We start from the raw sequence: 26,071 nt of genomic DNA on the forward strand, positions 1-26,071 counted from the left end.
TTTGTTTTGTTCTCTCTTTTTCTTTTTCCACCTCTAGCCTTGCTTTCTCTTTTTCTTTCTCCACCTCTAGTCTTGCTTTCTCTTCTTCTATTTCCAGTCTGGTTTTCTCTTTCTCCTTCTCGGCTTCATTTTTCATCTGGAGTTCCAATTTCATCTTTTCCAGCTGGAACTGTCTCTCCTCACGCTGTTGTTGGATCTGGAGCTCTAACTGGAATCTCTCCAAGCTCCTATTTCGGCTACTCCTACTACTGCGGCTACTCTTGCTGCTCCTACTCGATCCCTGGGATCTCACTTCATCCTGCCCATCATCCTCCTTTCCACTTTCAGCTCCTTTTTGGGCTCCTTGCTCTGCCGCTTCATTTTTGGCTCTTAACTGCCTCAGGATCTCATCCTTCATCCCAGCTACTTTAGATGCTTTCAACCTAATGCCACATTTTTCTGCTATCTGTTTCAATTGATCCCTCGTGCAACCTTCCAAGTCCTCAGGCTTGCCTGACTCCACAAATGCTTGCACCTTATCCATCTTTGTCCTGTGAGTCTTCCCAAGAGAGAGAATATACACCTGCGGTCACACAGTTTATCTATTTCAGCAAGGGTGTACAAATCCACTCTTGGACAGGGTGTGGGTGTGTCAGTTCACTATCCCGGACAGGCCCCCAATTTATTATAGACTGTGGGTTGGTTGGTGTTGTCGTCGTTGATCCTTCTCTATGGACAACCCAACCCACGACTCGGCAGAGTGCTTATACTAGGAGATCACCCTTGGCGCTTCTGGCTCTCGGAGAGGGGCTCAACGTCACACGTTTAGGGGATGCGGCTCCAACACTTAGCCTCGTTGTCACGTGCACACACCCACTCGAGCCGCTGTGACTCCCCACTCTCTCCTTATGAGATATGATCTCCTCAATCCCCTATGACTTACTAGTATTACCTCCTACCCTGTCCACAGCAGTGGTTCTTGGTTCTTTCTCTCCCCTTCTTTACTACCTCCTGGGAAGCCTCACTAGGACAAGGGCAAACACCAGCAAATTGTGACACATTTACTGGACAAAGCACATACACGATACATACACACATATAATAATAATGAATCCTATACTCTATAATATCACAATCAGGTTGCACTCCAATACCATCAGAACTCTATTATCAGCTTATCAAGTGGTATCCTATCTCCTGGTTCGCCACCTGATACCATTAACCTCCTCAAGTTGGTCAAGTCTACATACACTGTTGCACCATCAGCAAGATAATATATATATAGAAAATCAGCATTTGAATGCAATCACATATATCAGTATAAATGTTCATTGATACACAACAATGATCCATCAATCACTGTCAGTCCTGGAACGCATACATCCGTAGGTAATCCAGCCTACGACTGTAACTCTAAACTTCAGTATAAAACACTCCTTGACATAAGAATGCCAACAGTCACTCACCTCTCACTGCGTCTTGCACGCTACTGACAACCAAACACTATCAACTCCCTACAAGTAATCCACCAGAACTTCCCCTTCCACCTCTGGAAGTTCACAACCCTAATATCCTTAGGTTCTTCCGGGCTTCACTACCAGGATCCTCTGCAGCTCCTCCAGGCTGCTATCATGAAGTTTCCTTGTGCAACTACGGTGCTTCACCCTTCTGTTATGTTCTTCCACAGCTCTCTTGGCTGCTACACCACCTCTACAGAAGCACGTGACACTCCTCTTCACTGCTGCTTCTCCTCACAGCTCGAGGTCCTCTGCTCCACTACCTTGGAGTCTCATCAGCTACATCATCTGCTGGCTTCGAAGTTCTCAGCAACTTCTTCCCCAAAGACAAACCTGCAACCCATCGACGTTCCAATAAAATGTTCCCCTTTAACACATAAACAAAAATAACCACACAATATGCTTGCCTCAAACCTCTATCTGTCCTCTACATACAGTGAGAGTGGACTCCCCCGTTTTGGGCGGGTCCATACTCCACCTCGCCTGGCGGCGGTCCTCACTCGCTGGGAGGGTCTTCCTCCATCCGGAGCCAGGCTCCCTCAGTCGTCCGCCAGCGCTCAGAGGGGGTGGACGTCGCTCCGTGTTCCTCCCTCTCCACTCTCCCATTTCAGGCTTTCTGCCTTATTAAAACATGTCTAACTTATAAATAAACATCGCTACTGTCGCTGGGCACACGACCAAACTACAAGCAATCACTATGAACTGGCGTATATCGTGCTTACCACAGATTAATTGGTCGAGGGCGCTTTCCCTCTGACGGCGTCTGGTCAGGGCGCTCCACACAGCACACAATAATGCTTCTGGGCGATTTAATATCTGCTCGTCGACCAGGACTTGAGACCACAACGTTCCCAGCTCGATTCCACAGCTGGTACGTCCGCACACTTCTCTTCTCTTCGAGATATATCACTAGGGGTTCCCTTCTGGCGGGAGCTCAACGGAGCGCGGCTTCCCCCTGCGATGTCTGGCACTCAAGTGAGGTCAAGGTCCTCCGGAAGCGAGCCTCACGCCTCCAGCAAAATGTCCACATCTCCTAGCCAGTCATTTATCTATTTCCTTACTTCATTGCCCATAATCTCAAATTGTTTTACATATCCAACCAGCCATTTTTCATATGGGTTATCACCTCAAATTTTGCTAGACCTTCTAGTTAGGTCAGGCTTGCTGAATAACTCTCAAGAAGGGAGACTCGTTTCTCCTGCAGGCTGAGATCATAACAGGGAGTACACTACAACTACAAACAAAACACTACATACACAATACACCACACGCACTACACCTACAAACAATACACCACACACACACACACACACACACACACACACACACACACACACACACACACACACACACACACACACACACACACACACACACACACACACACACACACACACACACACACACACACACACACGTAATAATAACAGAACGAGGGGACATGGGTGGAAACTGGAAACTCAGATGAGTCACAGAGATGTTAGGAAGTTTTCTTTTAGCGTGAGAGTAGTAGAAAAATGGAATGCACTTGGGGAACAGGTTGTGGAAGCAAATACTATTCATACTTTTAAAACTAGGTATGATAGGGAAATGGGACAGGAGTCATTGCTGTAAACAACCGATAGCTAGAAAGGCGGGATCCAAGAGTCAATGCTCGATCCTGCAAGCACATATAGGTGAGTATAGGTGAGTACACACACACACTACACCTACAAACAATACACCACGCGAACTACCCCTACAAACAATACACCACACACACACTACACTTACAAACAATACACCACACACACACTACACTTACAAACAATACACCACACACACTACACCTACAAACAATACACCACACACACACTACACTTACAAACAATACACCACACACACTACACCTACAAACAATACACCACACACTCACACTACACCTACAAACAAAACACCACTCACACTATACTTATAAACAATACACAACACACACTACACCTACAAGCAATACACCACACACACACTACACCTACAAACAATACACCACACCACACTACACCTACAAACAATACACCACTCACACTATACCTACAAACAATACACAACACACACTACACTTATAAACAATACACCACACACACTACACCTACCGGGGGCCTCGTAGCCTGGTGGATAGCGCGCAGGAATCGTAATTCTGTGGCGCGGGTTCGATTCCCGCACGAGGCAGAAACAAAAGGGCAAAGTTTCTCTTTCACCCTGAATGCCCCTGTTACCTAGCAGTAAATAGGTACCTGGGAGTTAGTCAGCTGTCACAGGCTGCTTCCTGGGGGTGGAGGCCTGGTCAAGGACCGGGCCGCGGGGACACTAAAAACAAAGCCCCGAAATCAACTCAAGATAACCTCAAGATACAAACAATACAAAACACACACTACACCTACAAACAATACACCACACACACATTACACCTACAAACAATACACCACACACACATTACACCTACAAACAATACACCATACACACACTACACCTACAAACAATACACCACACACACGTCATTACACCTACCAACAATACACCACACACATTACACATACAAACAATACACCACACACACTACACCCACAAACAATACACCACACACACTACATCTACAAACAATACACCACACACGCATTACACCTACAAACAATACACCATACACACACTACACCTACAAACAATACACCACACACACATTACACCTACAAACAATACACCATACACACACTACACCTACAAACAATACACCACACACACTACACCTACAAACAATACACCACACACACTACATCTACAAACAATACACTACACACACATTACACCTACAAACAATACACCATACACACACTACACCTACAAACAATACACCACACACATTACACATACAAACAATACACCACACACACTACACCTACAAACAATACACCACACACACATTACACCTACAAACAATACACCATACACACACTACACCTACAAACAATACACCACACACACACTACACCTACAAACAATACACCACACACACTACACCTACAAACAATACACAACACACACTACACCTACAAACAATACAACACACACTCACTACACCTACAAACAATACACCACACCTACAAACAATACACTACACGCACTACACCTACAAACACCACACACACACTCTACAACTACAAACAATTCACAATACACCTACAAACAATACACCACACACACACACTACACCTACAAACAATACACCACACACACACACTACACCTATAAACAGTACACAACACATACTACACCTACAAACAATACAACACACACACTACACCTAAGAATAATTCACAACACACAATACACCTACAAACAATACACCATACACACTACACCTACAAACAATACAACACACACTCACTACACCTACAAACAATACACCACACCTACAAACAATACACTACACGCACTACACCTACAAACAATACACAACACACACTAAAACTACAAACAATGCACCACACACACTACACCTACACATAATTCACCCACATGCAGTGCACACAATACACCCACACACAATACACCTACACACAATATACATAAAAAATAATACACCCACACACAATACACATGCACACAATACACTCACACCCAAACCATACTCACGATACACCCACACCACAACATGAGACACACGACTCAAAATCCAACCTGACTTCTCGTTGAGGAAGGTGAGGGAGCCGTAGGCGTTGGTGGGCAGGGAGGTGAGGTGGGCCGGGCAGCTCCCTGGACCCTCTGAGGTCGACTCCTGGGGGTCAGGCCCCAGGTCCAGCGACGGCGTCACGGACCTGAACCCCTCCTGCAGGAGGACCACTCCCGTTACTATATCTTCATTAACACCTATTATTTGGAAGTCGGTATATTGGTAGTAATTTAATAAGTTGATATTTCATTCAGGATGGTAATCATTTTCACTATCACACTGGACACTGAGGATGGTTATTATATTAACTGTCACACTGGACACTGAGGATGGTTATCATATTAATTGTCACACTGGACACTGAGGATGGTTATCATATTAACTGTCACACTGGACACTGAGGATGGTTATTATATTAACTGTCACACTGGACACTGAGGATGGTTATCATATTAACTGTCACACTGGACACTGAGGATGGTTATCATATTAACTGTCACACTGGACACTGAGGATGGTTATCATATTAACTGTCACACTGGACACTGAGGATGGTTATTATATTAACTGTCACACTGGACACTGAGGATGGTTATCATATTAACTGTCACACTGGACACTGAGGATGGTTATCATATTAACTGTCACACTGGACACTGAGGATGGTTATCATATTAACTGTCACACTGGACACTGAGGATGATTATCATATTAACTGGCACACTGGACACTGAGGATGGTTATCATATTAACTGTCACACTGGACACTGAGGATGGTTATCATATTGTCACACTGGACACTGAAGATGGTTATCATATTAACTGTCACACTGGACACTGAGGATGGTTATCATATTAACTGTCACACTGGACACTGAGGATGGTTATCATATTAACTGTCACACTGGACACTGAGGATGGTTATCATATTAACTGTCACACTGGACACTGAGGATGGTTATCATATTAACTGTCACACTGGACACTGAGGATGGTTATCATATTGTCACACTGGACACTGAAGATGGTTATCATATTAACTGTCACACTGGACACTGAGGATGGTTATCATATTGTCACACTGGACACTGAAGATGGTTATCATATTAACTGTCACACTGGACACTGAGGATGGTTATCATATTAACTGTCACACTGGACACTGAGGATGGTTATCATATTGTCACACTGGACACTGAAGATGGTTATCATATTAACTGTCACACTGGACACTGAGGATGGTTATCATATTAACTGTCATACTGGACACTGAGGATGGTTATCATATTGTCACACTGGACACTGAAGATGGTTATCATATTAACTGTCACACTGGACACTGAGGATGGTTATCATATTGTCACACTGGACACTGAGGATGGTTATCATATTAACTGGCACACTGGACACTGAAGATGGTTATCATATTAACTGTCACACTGGACACTGAAGATGGTTATCATATTAACTGTCACACTGGACACTGAAGATGGTTATCATATTAACTGTCACACTGGACACTGAGGATGGTTATCATATTGTCACACTGGACACTGAAGATGGTTATCATATTAACTGTCACACTGGACACTGAGGATGGTTATCATATTGCCACACTGGACACTGAAGATGGTTATCATATTAACTGTCACACTGGACACTGAAGATGGTTATCATATTAACTGTCACACTGGACACTGAAGATGGTTATCATATTAACTGTCACACTGGACACTGAGGATGGTTATCATATTGTCACACTGGACACTGAAGATGGTTATCATATTAACTGTCACACTGGACACTGAGGATGGTTATCATATTGCCACACTGGACACTGAGGATGGTTATCATATTAACTGTCACACTGGACACTGAAGATGGTTATCATATTAACTGTCACACTGGACACTGAGGATGGTTATCATATTAACTGTTTCACTGGACACTAAGAAGTGGTATCATATTTCAGCCCATCCTCCTGTTTTGGTAGTACTTATAGTATTGATGAGGACCATAATACATATATAACACAATTGGAAAGTGGAAATTGGAACCAATGAATTTGGAACAAACTGGAAGAGATTTGTTATTTATGTTGCTAAGAAAAACTAAACTCTCATAACCTGACCTTCCTAGACCTAACACACGACATCTGAGGCCTATTATAGTACACATGTGTGCTATACTAGGTCTAGGAGTATTTTAGTTAGTTTTTTAGCTTAATTTAGTCTGACTCTATAAAGTAAATAGTACGAACGTTTACTACCTAAATACTTAGTACGTCAATCTTTGAACTATGGCGCACATGGTTCGAAAAACTACTATTTAAGCAGGAGGATGGGTTGATACTGACTGTCACACTGGCCAGTGAGGATGGGTTGATATTCACTGTCACACTGGCCAGTGAGGATTGTAATCATATTCATTGTCACACTGGACAGTGAGGATAGTTATTATATTCACTGTCCCACTGGATAGTGATGATAGAGATGATCAAATGGTGTAGAATTAATCTCATGTTTCAAGTGTGTAATCTCATGTTTTAAGTGTGTCAACCACTATTGCTTTCTACCAGTTATGACTGATAACTACCATCATCAACCGGCACCCCTCAGTATTCCCAGTTAACCACCACCATGACTCTCCACCAGTACTCCATGATAACCACTATCATCTTCCACTACCCTTTAGAACCCATGATAATCACCACCATCCACCATCTATCACCCTCAATACCTATCACTAACATCTACCAGTGCCTTATTCATCTTCCCTCATCTACCACATTATCTACCATGAAGAAAAAAAGCAAAAGAGAGGCTGAATCAGTGAAAGACATGATAAAAAGGGAGAAAATTAAAGTAAGGATACGAGGGGAATATCTGAGTAAATAAGAGGAAAATGTAAGATATCACATTAATAAAACAATAAACTACTACTGTCAGGTTAGATTTAATGATAATAGAATAAGAACAAAATACCCCATCACAAATACATAGAGATCAGAAAAGGGTTTAAAGGAGAACAAGGCACATAAATAATGTAAGGAACATATTGCTTAATTAAAGAATAGCAGAAATTAAGCACTAAACAAAAAATCTTAACCTCCAATACTTATAAACAGTGTGAGAGACATATGCAAGAGACGACAAACGTTTAGTAATAATGCACAAGGTGCTTAAATTTCTATTTTTACTAAATGTAATTTGAAAATGTAAAATGTAAGTGAAATAAAGCGTGCTAAATTGCAGTTAAATCATATAATGACAATCATGAATGTCCTACACAAAATGTATAACAACTGCTAAGATGAGTAATAAGTGAATAACAAACTCTCACATAGGTTAAGGAAGGGTTTTGGCTAAGCAGGAGAATGAGTCCCTATGATATTACAAGTAAGCTGTTCTAAGAGACGACGCTAATACAATGGAAAAGGTATTAAGATTGACTGTAGGGGCTAGAAGTTGTAAGGCGATGAACTAATAGGGAGCATACAGTGTAAAAGTAATAAATGTACAGAGAATTGAGATAAAGCAAAACAAAATACAAGGTTAGGTGCAGTGCTTTGTGTTAAGCCTAAACTGCTCTCTAGCAGAAAATACGCAGAAAAACTGATCTCCGGAAAGGAAGAAAGCTGATTGATTATTTAAAAACTCCATAAAATAATAGATGGTCAAATCTTGGCTAAAGGTAACCTTTATTAAAATGTCCGACTTTTAATGAATAGGAACATCGATTCATTGAAAACACAACTAAAAGTGATTTCCCCTTGCATTTCGTAGAGAAACATAACACACAAATGTTTATTTAAACTGACTACTGAAATAGCAATTTGGTCTTTTGAGAGAGAAGAAATACAAATAGATGACTAATTATTGAACTGATAATGTTTTAATGCATTGATGAAAAGAGAATAGTTTCAAATGTAAGAGTATTAGGAAGACCAATGTTAGTTTAGGTATTGGTGAGGTCGGTTAAAAACTATCAAGCCACTAGTTTTCCAAGTAAAATATCACACATGCAGTACGTACAGAGGTTACATCTAGGTTTATCCATCACTGATATTATATTTGTTAGACTTGAAATATTTATACATATCTTCAGTCTTCACCTAACCTTCCCTTTTCATTAAATAATATGGAAACACAATGAATGACTAGCTATTTTGGTGAACTTTGCTACCAAATGAGTGAGTGTAGAGTGTACTCAAAACATTACGTCTTACTTAGGAGAGCTGTCTTGGTGTGTGTATGAAATAATGGACATAATAGTGAAATGATTACAAAAACAATGTATGGCTACGAGGTTAGGTTAGGTGAAGGAAGGTATATTCTTTGAACAAAATCAATTTTAAGGAGGAAAGACAGCATAGATTCTATGAAAAGTAACAACATTTTGAATTAACAATGCGACTGTGAAATAGCCACAATATTTCCCAACGAGCTCAAGTGTTGTGCAGTCTACCCATAACTTTACTTTACATAGTAGAGGTAGAGGAAACATAAATGGTTGAACTACGTGTTAAACATAATTTAATAGGGAAAGTGTCTTTACCCAAAAATTACGACGCACTGTGACTTAAAATAAAGGTATAGGATGACTGAGACTCACTAGGTGAAGTGGGTTAGATTGGGTCTCTTATCATACAAGAAATTTCTTACAAATATACTCGGTTCACGAGGCAAAAGAAGGTATAGTGGAGTTTGCAGAGATAGACTGGGCAAAGCAGAACAAGGTGGATATGATTCAGCCTCATATTATAAATAATAACTCTATATGTTGAACATTTGCAATCTTGTATCGAAATAAAGCATTGTTGAGATATTTTGATATTGGAAGTAGTAGGTCCATCTATGCTAAACTTGCAAGGAAGTGATACTCCTTGTTAACAGTCCCTGTGCGTCAGATAAAATATGAGGGGCTATTATAAGGATAACATACAAGTTCCTATTATTGGAAACCTTCCTTTGTTGATATGGAGAAATTCTGCCATATTAAATTCATAAATTGAAGTACCTAGCGAATAGCGATAACAAAAAAATATTGGGGAAACATGTCTAAACTAATCTTTGCTAATAAATACCTCATCCTATGATTTGAAACAAAAACTGAACGATGAACGAATCTCCCTAGGTCAGGTTAGGATCGGTAGGGATTTCTTAACGTATGTGAGGTAATGGGAAGAACTCCTTCTGTGAAAAATACACACAAGGATAAACCTACAAGAACTTGATGTTTCAAATCTTGCATTGAAATGATTATTTAACCCTTACTAGGCGAGATGAAATGTGATGGAAATGGTGACTTTATTAGTAAACTCAGATGAAATACGCAGGGAATTAACTGAACATTATGTGGAAGTGTGCATAGAGGTTGTGAATGTTTCGAAAGTGATTTGTGTGAGATTATGTGAGTGTATGCAATAAGACACTCACCCAAGTTTACTACATGATTAGTTAAGAGTACCTGGTGAATAATCATGTACAGAAACAAAAGATTTCTGTCACACAGTGGACAAACATTCTTACATGAAATTTGGGTAGGGATTTTAGTTAAAAGATTATGATAAAACACGTATTATTAAAAATGAGGAGCTATAACGGCTACTAATTAAGAGGAAGAACTGGCAACATGTGTTGGTAGGGTAGGCGACTTTGTGGTTTACTAGCTCAGTTATGCTCTAGCGAGATATCCCACACAGGCGACGATGAAGAATGGTGAGTATTGTCTTTAATAGACTTCTAAGTGTAGTAAATGCTATTTGATTTTTTTATTGGAAATGAGCACCTAATCTAATACTTTTCTTTATTTTTTTAGAGGAGAACAGTTGTGATGTGGTGGAGGGTAAATGAGATCTGGTGTAATCGCTGCTGAGTGTTTATTGCCCACGGTCCAAGTGTCGTGGAATACCAGGAAATTCGTACATTGATTGCTCGCATAAATACTTAGGCAGCAACTGAAAAGCAGTATGGAGAGGATTTAGAAAACCGGAATGTACGTCAATAAAGAGCAAACAAAAATGTAATCAATTAAACGGTTGTGCAGTGGTCTTCGCATTGAATCAGAAATTAAGTTACTTGTAGAATTAGGGTTTGGGCTGGTTGAAGATAATATAATAATATTCCGAACTTCGTCTAATAGGTTAAATCATTGGCCGATGTTGAAAAATACTATGAAGAGAATGAATGTTATGAATATGATGAAAATATGAGAGCGATGAACCTTATTAAGGAACTCTACATTGGTAAATATGGTGGTGATTGTACTACTATAGATAACTAGGATTTGACTCCTGATTTGACTCCTCCTTCATTTATTGGCGAGAGAAAATGTTTCCTGTTATAATGGAAGATAATGTTAAGACTGAGCAGGAAAATGAAAGGATCGAGTTAGAAAGGATTGCTAGAATGAAGGAGAATGCATATGAGTAACTTTAGTTAATTATTTAGTATTTTTTAAAATAAATGCGCAATAAAAAATGATTTCCAACCCACTATCATTCCTTATCCCCCCCCCAGTCCCATTTCAAATCCTTATCCTGAACCATCCAAGTGTTACATAGTTGTAATGGTTTCGCGCTTTCCCCTGATAGTTCCCTTCCCTTCCTGTTAATGCTTGGTCTATAAATGATAATCTTAGGGACAAAATATGTACGCTAAAAGGTGACAGCAGAAATAAACTGTGAAATAATAAGGCGAGACATACTCGGCATAAAAACTGAACTACAATCGTTCCCCGTGAAAAGTAATAGAGCGAGAGAGATTACGTTTGTTCGAATTAAGCCTCATCGGAAGGATGAGTTACTCAATAAAAATACCCATACACACACACACACATGTGACGAACTAATAATTCCCATATACACACACACGTGCGATGGACTACTAATACCCATACACGCGCACACATGGACTAATAATTCCCATATAGACACACACATGATGGACTAATAATACCCACACACACACACACACACACACACACACACACACACACACACACACACACACACACACACACACACACACACACACACACACACATATACCCTGTATACCACTTATGTAAGACCAATCCTGGAGTATGCAGCTCCAGCCTGGAGTCCATACCTAGTTAAACACAAGACAAAGCTAGAGAAGATTCAGCGGTATGCCACCAGGCTCGTCCCGGAACTGAGAGGAATGAGCTACGAGGAAAGGCTAAAGGAGGTAAACCTCTCATCCCTGGAAAACAGAAGAGTAAGGGAAGACATGATAAACACCTACAAAATTCTCAGGGGAACTGACAGGGTGGACCAAGACAAACTCTTCAGCACGGGTGGAACATGAACAAGGGGCCACAGGTGGAAACTTAGTACCCAGATGAGTCACAGAGACGTTAGAAAGAATTTTTTTCAGTGTCAGAGTAGTTAATAAATGGAATGCACTAGGAAATGATGTTATGGAGGCTGACTCCATACACAGTTTCAAATGTAGATATGATAGAGCCCAGTAGGCTCAGGAATCTGTACACCAGTTGATTGACAGTTGAGAGGTGGGACCAAAGAGCCAAAGCTCAACCCCCGCAAGCACAATTAGGTGAGTACAATTAGGTGAGAACACACACACACACACACACACACACACACACACACACACACACACACACACCCTAAATGAGTGGGATATAAGGGAAGTCAAGATGGAAGCACCCTTGGGAATGAGTGATCACAGTGTATTGAAATTTGAGTACCTGGTGGAGCTAGGAATTATCCCCCCCAAAAAAGAACTAAGAAACAAAAGGCTAGCATACCGAAAGGGAAATTATGAGATGAGAAGCTTCCTTATGAAAATACCTTGGGACACAGACCTCAGATCTAAGTCTGTAGAAGATATGATGGACTATGTCACCCAAAAGTGTCAGGAGGCAGTAAGCAGATACATCCCGGCCCAAAAGGAAAAATCCGAGAAGCAAAAGAAGAATCCATGGTATAATAGGGCATGTATGGAAGCAAAGAAACTGAACAAAAGGGCGTGGAGGAACTTCCGGAATAACAGATCACCAGAAAGCAGAGACAGATACCAGAGAACCAGGAATGAGTATGTCAGGGTGAGAAGAGAAGCAGAGAAAAGATATGAAAATGATATAGCAAACAAAGCCAAGACCGAACCAAAGCTACTCCCCAGTCACATCAGAAGGAAAACAACAGTGAAAGAACAGGTAGTGAAACTTAGAACAGGCGAGGACAGGTATACTGAGAATGACAAAGAGGTGTGTGATGAACTCAACAAGAGGTTCCAGTAGGTCTTCACAACATAACAAGGTGAGGTCACTGTGCTAGGAGAAAGGGAAGTAAACCAGGCGGTCTTGGAAGAGTTCGAAATTACGAGAGAGGAGGTCAAGAGACACCTGCTGGATCTAGATCTGGACCAACAGCCTTTCGAAAGGCTGTTGGCTCAGACGGGATCTCGCCATGGGTACTGAAAGAGTGTGCAGAGGCAATTTGCTTGCCACTCTCCATAGTGTATAGTAGGTCACTGGAGACGGGAGACCTACCAGAAATATGGAAGACGACGAATGTGGTCCCAATATACAAAAAGGGCGACAGGCAAGAGGCACTGAACTACCGGCCATTGTCCTTGACTTATATACCATGCAAGGTGAAGGAGAAGATCGTGAGAAAAAACCTGGTAGAACATCTGGAGAGAAGGGACTTCGGGACAAATCGCCAACATGGGTTCAGGGAGGGTAAATTTTGCCTTACTGGCTTAATAGAATTCTACGACCAGGTGACAAAGATTAAGCAAGAAAGAGAGGGCTGGGCGGACTGCATTTTCTTGGATTGTTGGAAAACCTTTGACACAGTACCGCATAAGAGGCTGGTACATAAGCTGGAGAGACAGGCAGGTGTAGCTGGTAAGGTGCTCCAGTGGATATGGGAGTACCTAAGCAATAGGAAGTAGAGAATTACAGTGAGGGGTGAGACCTCCGATTGGCGTGAAGTCACCAGTGGGGTCCCACAGGGCTCTGTACTCGGTCCTATCTTGTTTCTGATATATGTAAATGATCTCCCGGAGGGTATAGATTCATTTCTCTCAATGTTTGCGGACGATGCCAAAATTACGAGAAGGATTAAGACAGAAGAGGACTGGTTGAGGCTTCAAGAAGACCTAGACAAACTGAAGGAATGGTCGAGCAAATGGTTGTTAGAGGTTAACCCAACCAAATGTAATGTAATGAAGATAGGTGTAGGGAGCTGGAGGCCGGATACAAGGTATCATCTGGGAGAGGAAATTCTTCAGGAGTCAGAGAAAGAAAAAGAATTGGGGGTTGATATCACGCCAGACCTGTCTCGTGCAGCCCATATCAAGAGGATAACATCAGCGGAATATGCCAGGCTGGCCAACATACGAACGACATTCAGAAACTTGTGTAAAGAATCATTCAGAACTTTGTATACCACATATGTCAGGCCAATCCTGGAGTATGCAGCCCCAGCATGGAGTCCATATCTAGTCAAGGATAAGACTAAACTGGAAAAGGTTCAAAGGTTTGCCACCAGACTAGTACTCGAGCTAAGAGGTATGAGCTACGAGGAGAGACAACGGGAATTAAACCTCACTTCGCTGGAAGACAAAAGAGTTAGGGGGGACATGATGACCACATTCAAGATTTTGAAGGGAATTGATAGGGTAGATAAAGAAGGCTATTTAACACAAGGGGCACACGCACAAGGGGACAGAGGTTGAAACTGAGTGCCCAAATGAGCCACAGAGATATTAAAAAGATCTTTTTTAGTGTCAGAGTGGTTGACAAATGAAATGCATTAGGAAGTGATGTGGTGGAGGCTGACTCCATACACAGTTTCAAGTGTAGATATGATAGAGTTCAATAGGCTCAGGAATCTGTACACCTGTTGATTGACGGTTGAGAGGCGGGACCAAAGAGCCAGAGCTCAACCCCCGCAAACACAACTAGGTGAGTACACACACAATGGGGCCTGGTAGCCTGGTGGATAGCGCGCAGGACTCTTAATTCTGTGGCGCGGGATCGATTCCCACACCCGGCAGAAACAAATCGGCAAAGTTTCTTTCACCCTATGCACCTGTTACCTAGCAGTAAATAGGTACCTGGAAGTTAGTCAGCTGTCACGGGCTGCTTCCTGGGGTGTGTGTGTGTGTGTGGTGTGGGAAAAAAAGTAGTTAGTAAACAGTTGAGAGACGGGCCGAAAGAGTAAAGCTCAATCAACCCCGCGCAAACACAACTGAGTGAATACACATGATGGGCTAATAATACCCCGACAGACTACCCCGATACCCATTCCCACACACGCGACGTATTAATAATGTCCATACACACACACACGCGATGGACTAATAAGAAATTTAAATGCTGCTAATCACTTGAAGAAGAGACATATGAGGGAAGTGACACATGACCACTACTCCCCTAAAAATGTGTTTATTGACCAACGACGTTTCACTCGGGAGCGTTAAAGGAAAATAATACGTCTTCCTCCATCATATACCAATGATTTTTGCCCAATTAGGAAGGAAATGATAGCTTAGGTTGGGATAGGGTGAGTCAGTTGACTTTTTACTGAGTATAACTAAAGAGAGAATTGATATAATGAAGCTCAAGGAGAGCACCCAACAATCTGCACCCTACAATCAAAGGTTTGGGTGCAGAAATATAGATTATACAAGTAGAATATACATGAGGCTAAATGATATATAGATGAGTAAATGTTGTATTTACCACACGCTAACCCTAATCTGTTATAACATCATCACTTTCTATGGCGTGAGGTGAGGTGATATCGACGCCATCTATGGACCTGCACTCCAACTCCAAGGCATTAAGTGAGACGAAGACAGTGCTATCCGTTGGCGGAGGTGTGGCATCTGTGAATGGCTCCTGTTTCATATCCAAGTTAGGAGGTGAGGTCGATGAGGATGACCTCTGGTGAAGGAAAGCGATTCGTCAATTGGAAAGCGCCAAGTCATAATGACTATATAGCACTTGGAAGGGGTCAGGAAAAAAATTTGGGATGGGACGGGGGAGGGGAAGGAATGGTGCCCAACTTCTGGGACTGTCGGAGATTGAACGCCGACCTCTGTGAAGGGAGACCGTCACTTTACCTTACAGCCTAGGTGGTTGGGAGTGAAGTAACGATATAAACGCCATCTAGATTGTGCATCCGATTACATTTCACAGTTCCCGGTGAAGGATTGGCATCCTATGTTCTCCGTGCTTACTTCCTGTTCCGCTAATGACTATTATGTCTACAGAGGTGACGTGGAGAGTCTATTGCACTGTGTAAATCAGTTCATCTTGGGCAATCCCAAACTACTGCCTTGTTCCTGTGAGAGGACACGTGGCCGCCGTCGGTAGTAGACAGTGTTTTAGTTGTTGTACCTGTGCAGTGATTGTGTGGACCGAAGTACCTGGGATTGTGCCAAGAGCAGTTACAAGACGACAGTAATGGCTGTCTGTTGATAAGTGCTGCCAGCACGTAGGCGTCTGCCAAGGAGTTAGTAGTGACTCCAGGACGTATTATTTATGACCCCTGTCCGCGTGTTGCTGAAGTCCTCTGCCAGTGTTTCTGGAGAGCCGATGTAGGGTATTTGGACATCGTGACGATACGGTGTGTAGACTGGCTCATGTTGAGGTAGGTGAACTCGCCGGTGATTACCAATGAGCGTCGACGATGTATACTTGAAGAAAGTGGACTCACTGGGTTTTGAAGAACACTTCAGATATATTGAGTGTCCTGGGTGAAAGCGACACTGTGTTCATAAGTGTAGTTATTCTTCGATAGATAATATATTTGTGAAGGTGTAACTGCATCTTGTTTAAACTTTTCTGTGCACTCTTAACTTGCTGCCGCCAGTTCTTGAATTTATCGTTAACTTGGGGGGGGGGGGGAAGGATCATAGAAGAAGAGGCTCCAAGGCCCCATAAGTAGCAGGAACCCGGTTACTGGCTGAAGCAGGTTAGGTTATCTTGAGGTTATCTTGAGATGATTTCGGGGCTTTTTAGTGTCCCCGCGGCCCGGTCCTCGACCAGGCCTCCACCCCCAGGAAGCAGCCCGTGACAGCTGACTAACTCCCAGGTACCTATTTACTGCTAGGTAACAGGGGCATTCAGGGTGAAAGAAACTTTGCCCATTTGTTTCTGCCTCGTGCGGGAATCGAACCCGCGCCACAGAATTACGAGTCCTGCGCGCTATCCACCAGGGTACGAGGCCCAGAGGGAGGTTGTAACAATACCCTTCCTGCCTCCTCTCTGGCTCCACTCGAATACCCATCCTAACCCCACTTCATTACCTTCCCTGGCCCCTACCGGAACCTTCTCCAATATTCTCCCGGAACCTTCTTCAATATTCACCTGGAACCTTCTCCAATATTCTCCCGGAACCTTCTTCAATATTCTCCTGGAACCTTCTCCAATATTCTCCCGGAACCTTCTTCAATATTCTCCTGGAACCTTCTCCAATATTCTCCCGGAACCTTCTCCAATATTCTCCCGGAACCTTCTCCAATATTCTCCCGGAACCTTCTTCAATATTCTCCTGGAACCTTCTCCAATATTCTCCCGGAACCTTCTTCAATATTCTCCCGGAACCTTCTCCAATATTCTCCCGGAACCTTCTCCAATATTCTCCCGGAACCTTCTCCAATATTCTCCCGGAACCTTCTCCAATATTCTCCCGGAACCTTCTCCAATATTCTCCTGGAACCTTCTCCAATATTCTCCCGGAACCTTCTCCAATATTCTCCCGGAACCTTCTCCAATATTCTCCTGGAACCTTCTCCAATATTCTCTCGGAACCTTCTCCAATATTCTCCCGGAACCTTCTCCAATATTCTCCCGGAACCTTCTCCAATATTCTCCTGGAACCTTCTCCAATATTCTCCCGGAACCTTCTCCAATAGCTTCACTGACTCCTCTCTGATACTGTCCCTAGTCCCGCTACAATACCCTCCCTGACCCCTCTCTAATACCCTACCTGACCTTTCTCCATTACCCTACCTGATACTTCCCCAATATCCTTTGTAACCCCTCTCCAATATCCCTTGAAATCCTTCTCCATTACCTTCCCTGACCCCTCTCTAATACCCTTTGTAACCCTTCTTCAATACCCTACCTGACCCTTCTTCAATACCCTACCTGACCCTTCTTCAATACCCTACCTGACCCTTCTCCATTACCCTACCTGACCCTTCTCCATTACCCTACCTGACCCTTCTCCAATACCTTACCTGACCTGACCCTTCTCCAATAACCCTCTCTGCAATATCCTCTATGTCCAAAGTCAACTCACATGAGGTGAGGGCGCCTGACTGGCAGGGATGATGTTACAGACAGACAGACCAGTCATCTCACATGAGGTGTGGGCGCCTTACTGGCAGGGATGACAGAGAGACAGACCAGTCAACTCACATGAGGTGAGGGCGCCTGACTGGCAGGGATGACAGACAGACAGACCAGTCAACTCACATGAGGTGAGGGCGCCTGACTGGCAGGGATGAGGGTTGCCTGGTGTTTGGTCATCATCAAGCCACAGCAACACGGACCGTCCTTCTCCACGTTGTTGGTCCCCATGAACCTGTCAACACACCTGAGGGTCACCTTCACGAGAGTATAGCGGCAGGTTGCTGGGATATGCCAGGATTATGCTGGGATAAGAAAATTATGTTGGACTATGGCAGGATTCCTTATGGGTAATGCAGGATGGTTTAGAGATGGCATGATTTTTCTTGGATAGAAGGCGTATGATATGATAAGGCAGGATGTTGGAATATGCAAGGATCCATCTCTGCTATAACAAGATGATTATATGTCAAAATCACTTTAACATTGATATGTTAACTCTAGGATAGGAAAGGGTTACTCTCGGGCATCGTTTATTAGGAAGGATATTATAGTGTCTATCTTCGGGACTGTAGGAAGGCCAGGATATGTCAGGATCAATCTCGGGATCTGAAGGATTGTCAGGATCAATTTCGGGATCTGAAGGATGGCCAGGAAATGGTAGAAACAATGTCGGATATGGTAGGATAGCCAGGAAAGGCAGGGTTGGTCTCTGATATTATAGGATAACTAGGATGGGGCAGCATACGCCAGGAAAAATGTAGGATGGCCAGGATATTACAGGATCTATCTAGGGAATTGTGGCACAATATTTTGTGATTTATTTGTATTTTTTACATTTTGTACGAAGATGAGGGAACGTCTCTCACTTTGTACGGAGATGAGGGAACGTCTCTCACTTTGTACGGAGATGAGGGAACGTCTCTCACTTTGTACGGAGATGAGGGAACGGCTCTCACTTTCTACGAAGATGAGGGAACGTCTCTCACTTTGTACGAAGATGAGGGAACGTCTCTCACTTTGTACGGAGATGAGGGAACGTCTCTCAATTTGTACGAAGATGAGGGAACGTCTCTCAATTTGTACGAAGATGAGGGAACGTCTCTCACTTTCTACGAAGATGAGGGAACGTCTCTCACTTTGTACGGAGATGAGGGAACGTCTCTCACTTTGTACGGAGATGAGGGAACGTCTCTCACTTTCAACGAAGATGAGGGAACGTCTCTCACTTTGTACGAAGATGAGGGAGGGAACCCTTGACAAAAAGAAAGTGAGGGGAGGGAACACCTTGACAACAAGAAAGTGAGGGGAGGGATCACCTTGACAACAAGAAAGTGAGGGAAGGGAACACCTTGACACAAGAAGGAGAGGGAAGGGAACACCTTGACAACAAGAAAGTGAGGGAAGGGAACACCTTGACAACAAGAAAGTGAGGGGAGGGATCACCTTGACAACAAGAAAGTGAGGGAAGGGAAAACATCTACTGACATCTTCTGAGCAAGGGGGAGAGACCACCTTGGGAACTACTGAACGAGGAGAATGAGCACACTGACAACAATTGAGCGAGAGGAAGGATCATCTTTACAACTGATGAACGAGGAGATGGAACAGCTTGACAATTGTGAATGACGGGAGAGAGCACCTTGACAACTGCATAGCAATGAAAGGAAACACCTTGACACATAGTGAGTGAGGATATAGAACACCTTGAAACTAGTAAGCAGACAGAAAACTTTGACAAAGTGAAAGTAAGTGAATGGAAGCAACACCTTGACAACTAGTAGGTAATTTAAGTAATCAACATGAAAGCTAGTGAGTGATGGGAGGAAATACCATAACAGTAAGCGAACCCCACGGTCCCAGTCTTCTCATGTCTGCCCCCCACCATAGTGAGGCCCAGTCTTCTCATGTCTGCCCCCCACCATAGTGAGGCCCAGTCTTCTCATGTCTGCCCCCCACCATAGTGAGGCCCAGTCTTCTCAATGTCTGCCACCCACCATAGTGAGGCTCAGTCTTCTCATGTCTGCCCCCCACCATAGTGAGGCCCAGTCTTCTCATGTCTGCCCCACCATAGTGAGGTCCAGTCTTCTCATGTCTGCCCCCCACCATAGTGAGGTCCAGTCTTCTCATGTCTGCCCCACCATAGTGAGGTCCAGTCTTCTCATGTCTGCCCCACCATAGTGAGGTCCAGTCTTCTCATGTCTGCCCCACCATAGTGAGGTCCAGTCTTCTCATGTCTGCCCCACCATAGTGAGGCCCAGTCTTCTCATGTCTGCCTCCCACCACAGTGAGGTCCAGTCTTCTCATGTCTGCCCCCCACCATAGTGAGGCCCAGTCTTCTCATGTCTGCCCCCACCACAGTGAGGTCCAGTCTTCTCATGTCTGCCCCCCACCATAGTGAGGCCCAGTCTTCTCATGTCTGTCCCACCACAGTGAGGCCCAGTCTTCTCATGTCTGCCTCCCACCATAGTGAGGCCCAGTCTTTTCATGTCTGCCCACACCATAGTGAGGCCCAGTCTTCTCATGTCTGTCCCACCATAGTGAGGCCCAGTCTTCTCATGTCTGCCCCCCACCATAGTGAGGCCCAGTCTTTTCATGTCTGCCCACACCATAGTGAGGCCCAGTCTTCTCATGTCTGTCCCACCATAGTGAGGCCCAGTCTTCTCATGTCTGCCCCCCCACCATAGTGAGGCCCAGTCTTCTCATGTCTGCCCCCCACCACAGTGAGGCCCAGTCCTCTCATGTCTGCACCACCATAGTGAGGTCCAGTCTTCTCATGTCTGCCCCCCACCATAGTGAGGCCCAGTCTTCTCATGTCTGCACCACCATAGTGAGGCCCAGTCTTCTCCTGTCTGCCCCCACCATAGTGAGGCCCAGTCTTTTCATGTCTGCCCACACCATAGTGAGGCCCAGTCTTCTCATGTCTGTCCCACCATAGTGAGGCCCAGTCTTCTCATGTCTGCCCCCCACCATAGTGAGGCCCAGTCTTTTCATGTCTGCCCACACCATAGTGAGGCCCAGTCTTCTCATGTCTGTCCCACCATAGTGAGGCCCAGTCTTCTCATGTCTGTCCCACCATAGTGAGGCCCAGTCATCTCATGTCTGCCCACACCATAGTGAGGCCCAGTCTTCTCATGTCTGCCCCCCACCATAGTGAGGCCCAGTCTTCTCATGTCTGTCCCACCATCGTGAGTCCCAGTCTTCTCATGTCTGTCCCACCATAGTGAGGCCCAGTCTTCTCATGTCTGCTCACACCATAGTGAGGCCCAGTCTTCTCATGTCTGCCCACACCATAGTGAGGCCCAGTCTTCTCATGTCTGCCCCCCACCATAGTGAGGCCCAGTCTTCTCATGTCTGCTCACACCATAGTGAGGCCCAGTCTTCTCATGTCTGTCCCACCACAGTGAGGCCCAGTCTTCTCATGTCTACCTCCCACCATAGTGAGGCCCAGTCTTCTCATGTCTGCCCCCCACCATAGTGAGGCCCAGTCTTCTCATGTCTGTCCCACCACAGTGAGGCCCAGTCTTCTTATGTCTGTCCCACCATAGTGAGGCCCAGTCTTCTCATGTCTGCTCACACCATAGTGAGGCCCAGTCTTCTCATGTCTGCCCACACCATAGTGAGGCCCAGTCTTCTCATGTCTGCTCACACCATAGTGAGGCCCAGTCTTCTCATGTCTGTCCCACCACAGTGAAGCCCAGTCTTCTCATGTCTGCCCCCCACCATAGTGAGGCCCAGTCTTCTCATGTCTGCCTCCCACCATAGTGAGGCCCAGTCTTCTCATGTCTGTCCCACCACATTGAGGCCCAGTCTTCTTATGTCTGCCCACACCATAGTGAGGCCCAGTCTTCTCATGTCTGCTCACACCATAGTGAGGCCCAGTCTTCTCATGTCTGTCCTACCATAGTGAGGCCCAGTCTTCTCATGTCTGTCCCACCATAGTGAGGCCCAGTCTTCTCATGTCTGCTCACACCATAGTGAGGCCCAGTCTTCTCATGTCTGTCCCACCACAGTGAGGCCCAGTCTTCTCATGTCTGCCTCCCACCATAGTGAGGCCCAGTCTTCTCATGTCTGTCCCACCATAGTGAGGTCCAGTCTTCTCATGTCTGCCCCCCACCATAGTGAGGTCCAGTCTTCTCATGTCTGCCCCACCATAGTGAGGTCCAGTCTTCTCATGTCTGCCCCACCACAGTGAGGCCCAGTCTTCTCATGTCTGCCCCCCACCACAGTGAGGTCCAGTCTTCTCTTGTCTGTCCCGCCACAGTGAGGCCCAGTCTTCTCATGTCTGCCTCCCACCACAGTGAGGCCCAGTCTTCTCACGTCTGCCTCCCACCACAGTGAGGATAAACACCTTGGGTGTTAATACTTATGATGAGTGTATCATCATAAGTATTATTATTGGAGAGCCGGTCGGCCGAGCGGACAGCACGCTGGACTTGTGATCCTGTGGTCCTGGGTTCGATCCCAGGCGCCGGCGAGAAACACTGGGTAGAGTTTCTTTCACCCTATGCCCCTGTTACCTAGCAGTAAAATAGGTACCTGGGTGTTAGTCAGCTGTCACGGGCTGCTTCCTGGGGGTGGAGGCCTGGTCGAGGACCGGACCGCGGGGACACTAAAAAGCCCCGAAATCATCTCAAGATAACCTAAAGATAAGAATCATAGTGATTGATCTCGGTGGATTAGTAAGATTATGAAGACAGTTAACCCCATTGCGTATTATAAAGGTAGTGGAAGCCATAGTGGATTTATGAGCTGCTGAAGGCCATAGTGGATTAGTAAGCCGGTGAAGGCCACAGTGGATTAGTAAGCCGGTGAAGGCCACAGTGGATTAGTAAGCTGGTGAAGGCCACAGTGGATTAGTAAGCCGGTGAAGGCCACGGTGGATTAGTAAGCCGGTGAAGGCCATAGTGGATTAGTAAGCCGGTGAAGGCCACAGTGGATTAGTAAGCCGGTGAAGGCCATAGTGGATTAGTAAGCCGCTGAAGGCCAGAGTGGATTAGTAAGCCGGTGAAGGCCACAGTGGATTAGTAAGCTGGTGAAGGCCACAGTGGATTAATAAGCTGGTGAAGGCCACAGTGGATTAGTAAGCTGGTGAAGGCCACGGTGGATTAGTAAGCCGGTGAAGGCCACAGTGGATTAGTAAGCTGATGAAGGCCACGGTGGATTAGGAAGCCGGTGAAGGCCACAGTGGATTAGTAAGCCGGTGAAGGGCATGGTGGATTAGTAAGCCGGTGAAGGCCATTGTGGATTAGTAAGCCGGTGAAGGCCATAGTGGATTAGTAAGCTGATGAAGGCCATAGTGGATTAGTAAGCCGGTGAAGGGCATGGTGGATTAGTAAGCCGGTGAAGGCCATGGTGGATTAGTAAGCCGGTGAAGGCCACAGTGGATTAGTAAGCTGATGAAGGCCATAGTGGATTAGTAAGCCGGTGAAGGGCATGGTGGATTAGTAAGCCGGTGAAGGCCACGGTGGATTAGTAAGCCGGTGAAGGCCATGGTGGATTAGTAAGCCGGTGAAGGCCATGGTGGAATATAAGATCGTGAAAGACATTGTGGGTTAGGTTTGCTGGTGAAGAGTGTGGTAAGACGACCAGAATATGGCAGAATCATTTTGAGAAACTTGAGAATTATCTGAGAATCGTCAGACTCACCTGGGAGAAATAAGAATCACTTGGGAGGAATAAAAGTCGCCTTGAAGGGTAAAGACTCATCTTGAAAGCTTATACTTACTAGGGTGAACTGGCTCATCGTAAATGCATGAAACTCTTGGAAGTCTTAAGACTTACCTGACTGGTTTGAAATTCAAGTGGAAGGCTTGGACCTCAGCTGAGAGGCTTGAGACTCACCTAGTAGTCTTGAGACTTACGAGGATACTCAAGACTCACCTGGGATGCTTGAAGCACACCTGAGATGCTTCAGACTCACCAGAGATGCACAAGAATCATTTGGGAATTTTGAGAATAACACAGAACCTTTCAGACTAAGCTGCCAGGTTAGACTCAAGTTTACACTTGAGTCACACATGAGACTCAAGGCTTACCTGAGGTGCTTAAGTCTCAAATAACATGCTTAAGACTCATCAAGGATTATGACTCGTCTAAGATGTTCCTGACTAATCAAGGATGATTAAGACTCATCTGGGAGGCCTGACACTCATCCGAGACACTTGAGACACCTGGGATAATTAAGACTCATCTGAGACATTTGAGACTCACCTGAGACACTTGAGAGACACCTGGGATAAGTATGACTCACCTGGAATACTTGAGAGACACCTGGGATAAGTAAGACACACCTGGGACACTTGAGATTCACCTAGAACACTTGAGTCACCTGGGACACTTGAGATACACCTGGGATAAGTAAGACCCACTTGGGACACTTGAAAGACACCTGGGATAAGTAAGACTCACCTGGGACACTTGAGAGACACCTGTGGTAAGTAAGACTCACCTGGGACACTTGAGATACACCTGGGATAAGTAAGACTCACCTGGGACACTTGAGATACACCTGGGATAAGTAAGACTCACCTGGGACACTTAAGACTTACCTGGGACACTTGAGACTCACCTGGGACACTTGAGAGACACCTGGGATAAGTAAGACTCACCTGGGACACTTGAGACACCTGGGATAAGTAAGACTCACCTGGGACACTTGAGAGACACCTGTGGTAAGTAAGACTCACCTGGGACACTTGAGACACCTGGGATAAGTAAGACTCACCTGGGACACTTGACAGACACCTGGGATAAGTAAGACTCACCTGGGACACTTAAGACTCACCTGGGACACTTGAGACTCACCTGGGACACTTAAGACTCACCTGGGACACTTGAGACTCACCTGGGACACTTAAGACTCACCTGGGACACTTGAGACTCACCTGGGACACTTGAGAGACACCTGGGATAATTAAGACTCACCTAATACACTCCTTGCGGCAGAAATGCTTCAGGACGAAGGCGGGATAGTCATCAGTTTGTTCGTCTTTGGAGGGTCGTTCCTGCTCCGGGCTAATCTTCCTGTCCAGGGGGAGTATGGTAGGTCTTATCATCACCTCTTAAGGAGAGCTCTTAAGATGAGATCGTAAGATATAACATGATCTTTTAAGATCATCTTTTAACATCAGATATTAAGATATATTCTTAATATAGCACTTAAGATGAATTACTAAAATTAACTCCTAAGATGACCAATTAAGGCATATGTTAAGAGCACTTATGATGAGTTCTTAAGATAAACTCTTATGGTGAGCTCTTGAGATTAGCTCTTAAGAAGGGATCTGAAGATAGGATCTTAAGATTAGCGTTTAAGATTTTTATATTTTTATTTATTTATATATATACAAGAGTTGTTACATACTTGTACAGCCACTAATACGCGTAGCGTTACTTAATCCTATGTTCCCTGGAATACGACCCCCACGAAGAATAGTTTAACAACCATGTACCCATTTTACTGTTGGGTTAAATAGAGGTTACAGTTAAGGATTTGCACCCAGTAAAT

The 26,071-nt window shown here is 44.5% G+C and overlaps 1 protein-coding gene across 1 annotated transcript in view; it reads right to left on the reverse strand.

The window, feature by feature from the left end:
- The window catches only part of LOC123770920 (transient receptor potential cation channel subfamily M member-like 2), a 317,900-nt gene extending 292,318 nt beyond the window's left edge, over positions 1-25,582 (reverse strand). Inside the window, exons 1-3 of the mRNA XM_069306032.1 lie at positions 25,489-25,582; positions 18,688-18,796; positions 5,211-5,358 (exon numbers count right to left, since the gene is read on the reverse strand). Of these exons, the coding sequence (XP_069162133.1) occupies positions 5,211-5,358; positions 18,688-18,792 (253 nt within the window). The 5' untranslated portion in view covers positions 18,793-18,796; positions 25,489-25,582. The remainder of the gene's footprint in view (positions 1-5,210; positions 5,359-18,687; positions 18,797-25,488) is intronic.
- Positions 25,583-26,071: the final 489 nt, after the last annotated feature.

Source organism: Procambarus clarkii, chromosome 56 (genome assembly GCF_040958095.1).
Source record: "Procambarus clarkii isolate CNS0578487 chromosome 56, FALCON_Pclarkii_2.0, whole genome shotgun sequence".
NCBI lineage: Eukaryota > Metazoa > Arthropoda > Malacostraca > Decapoda > Cambaridae > Procambarus > Procambarus clarkii.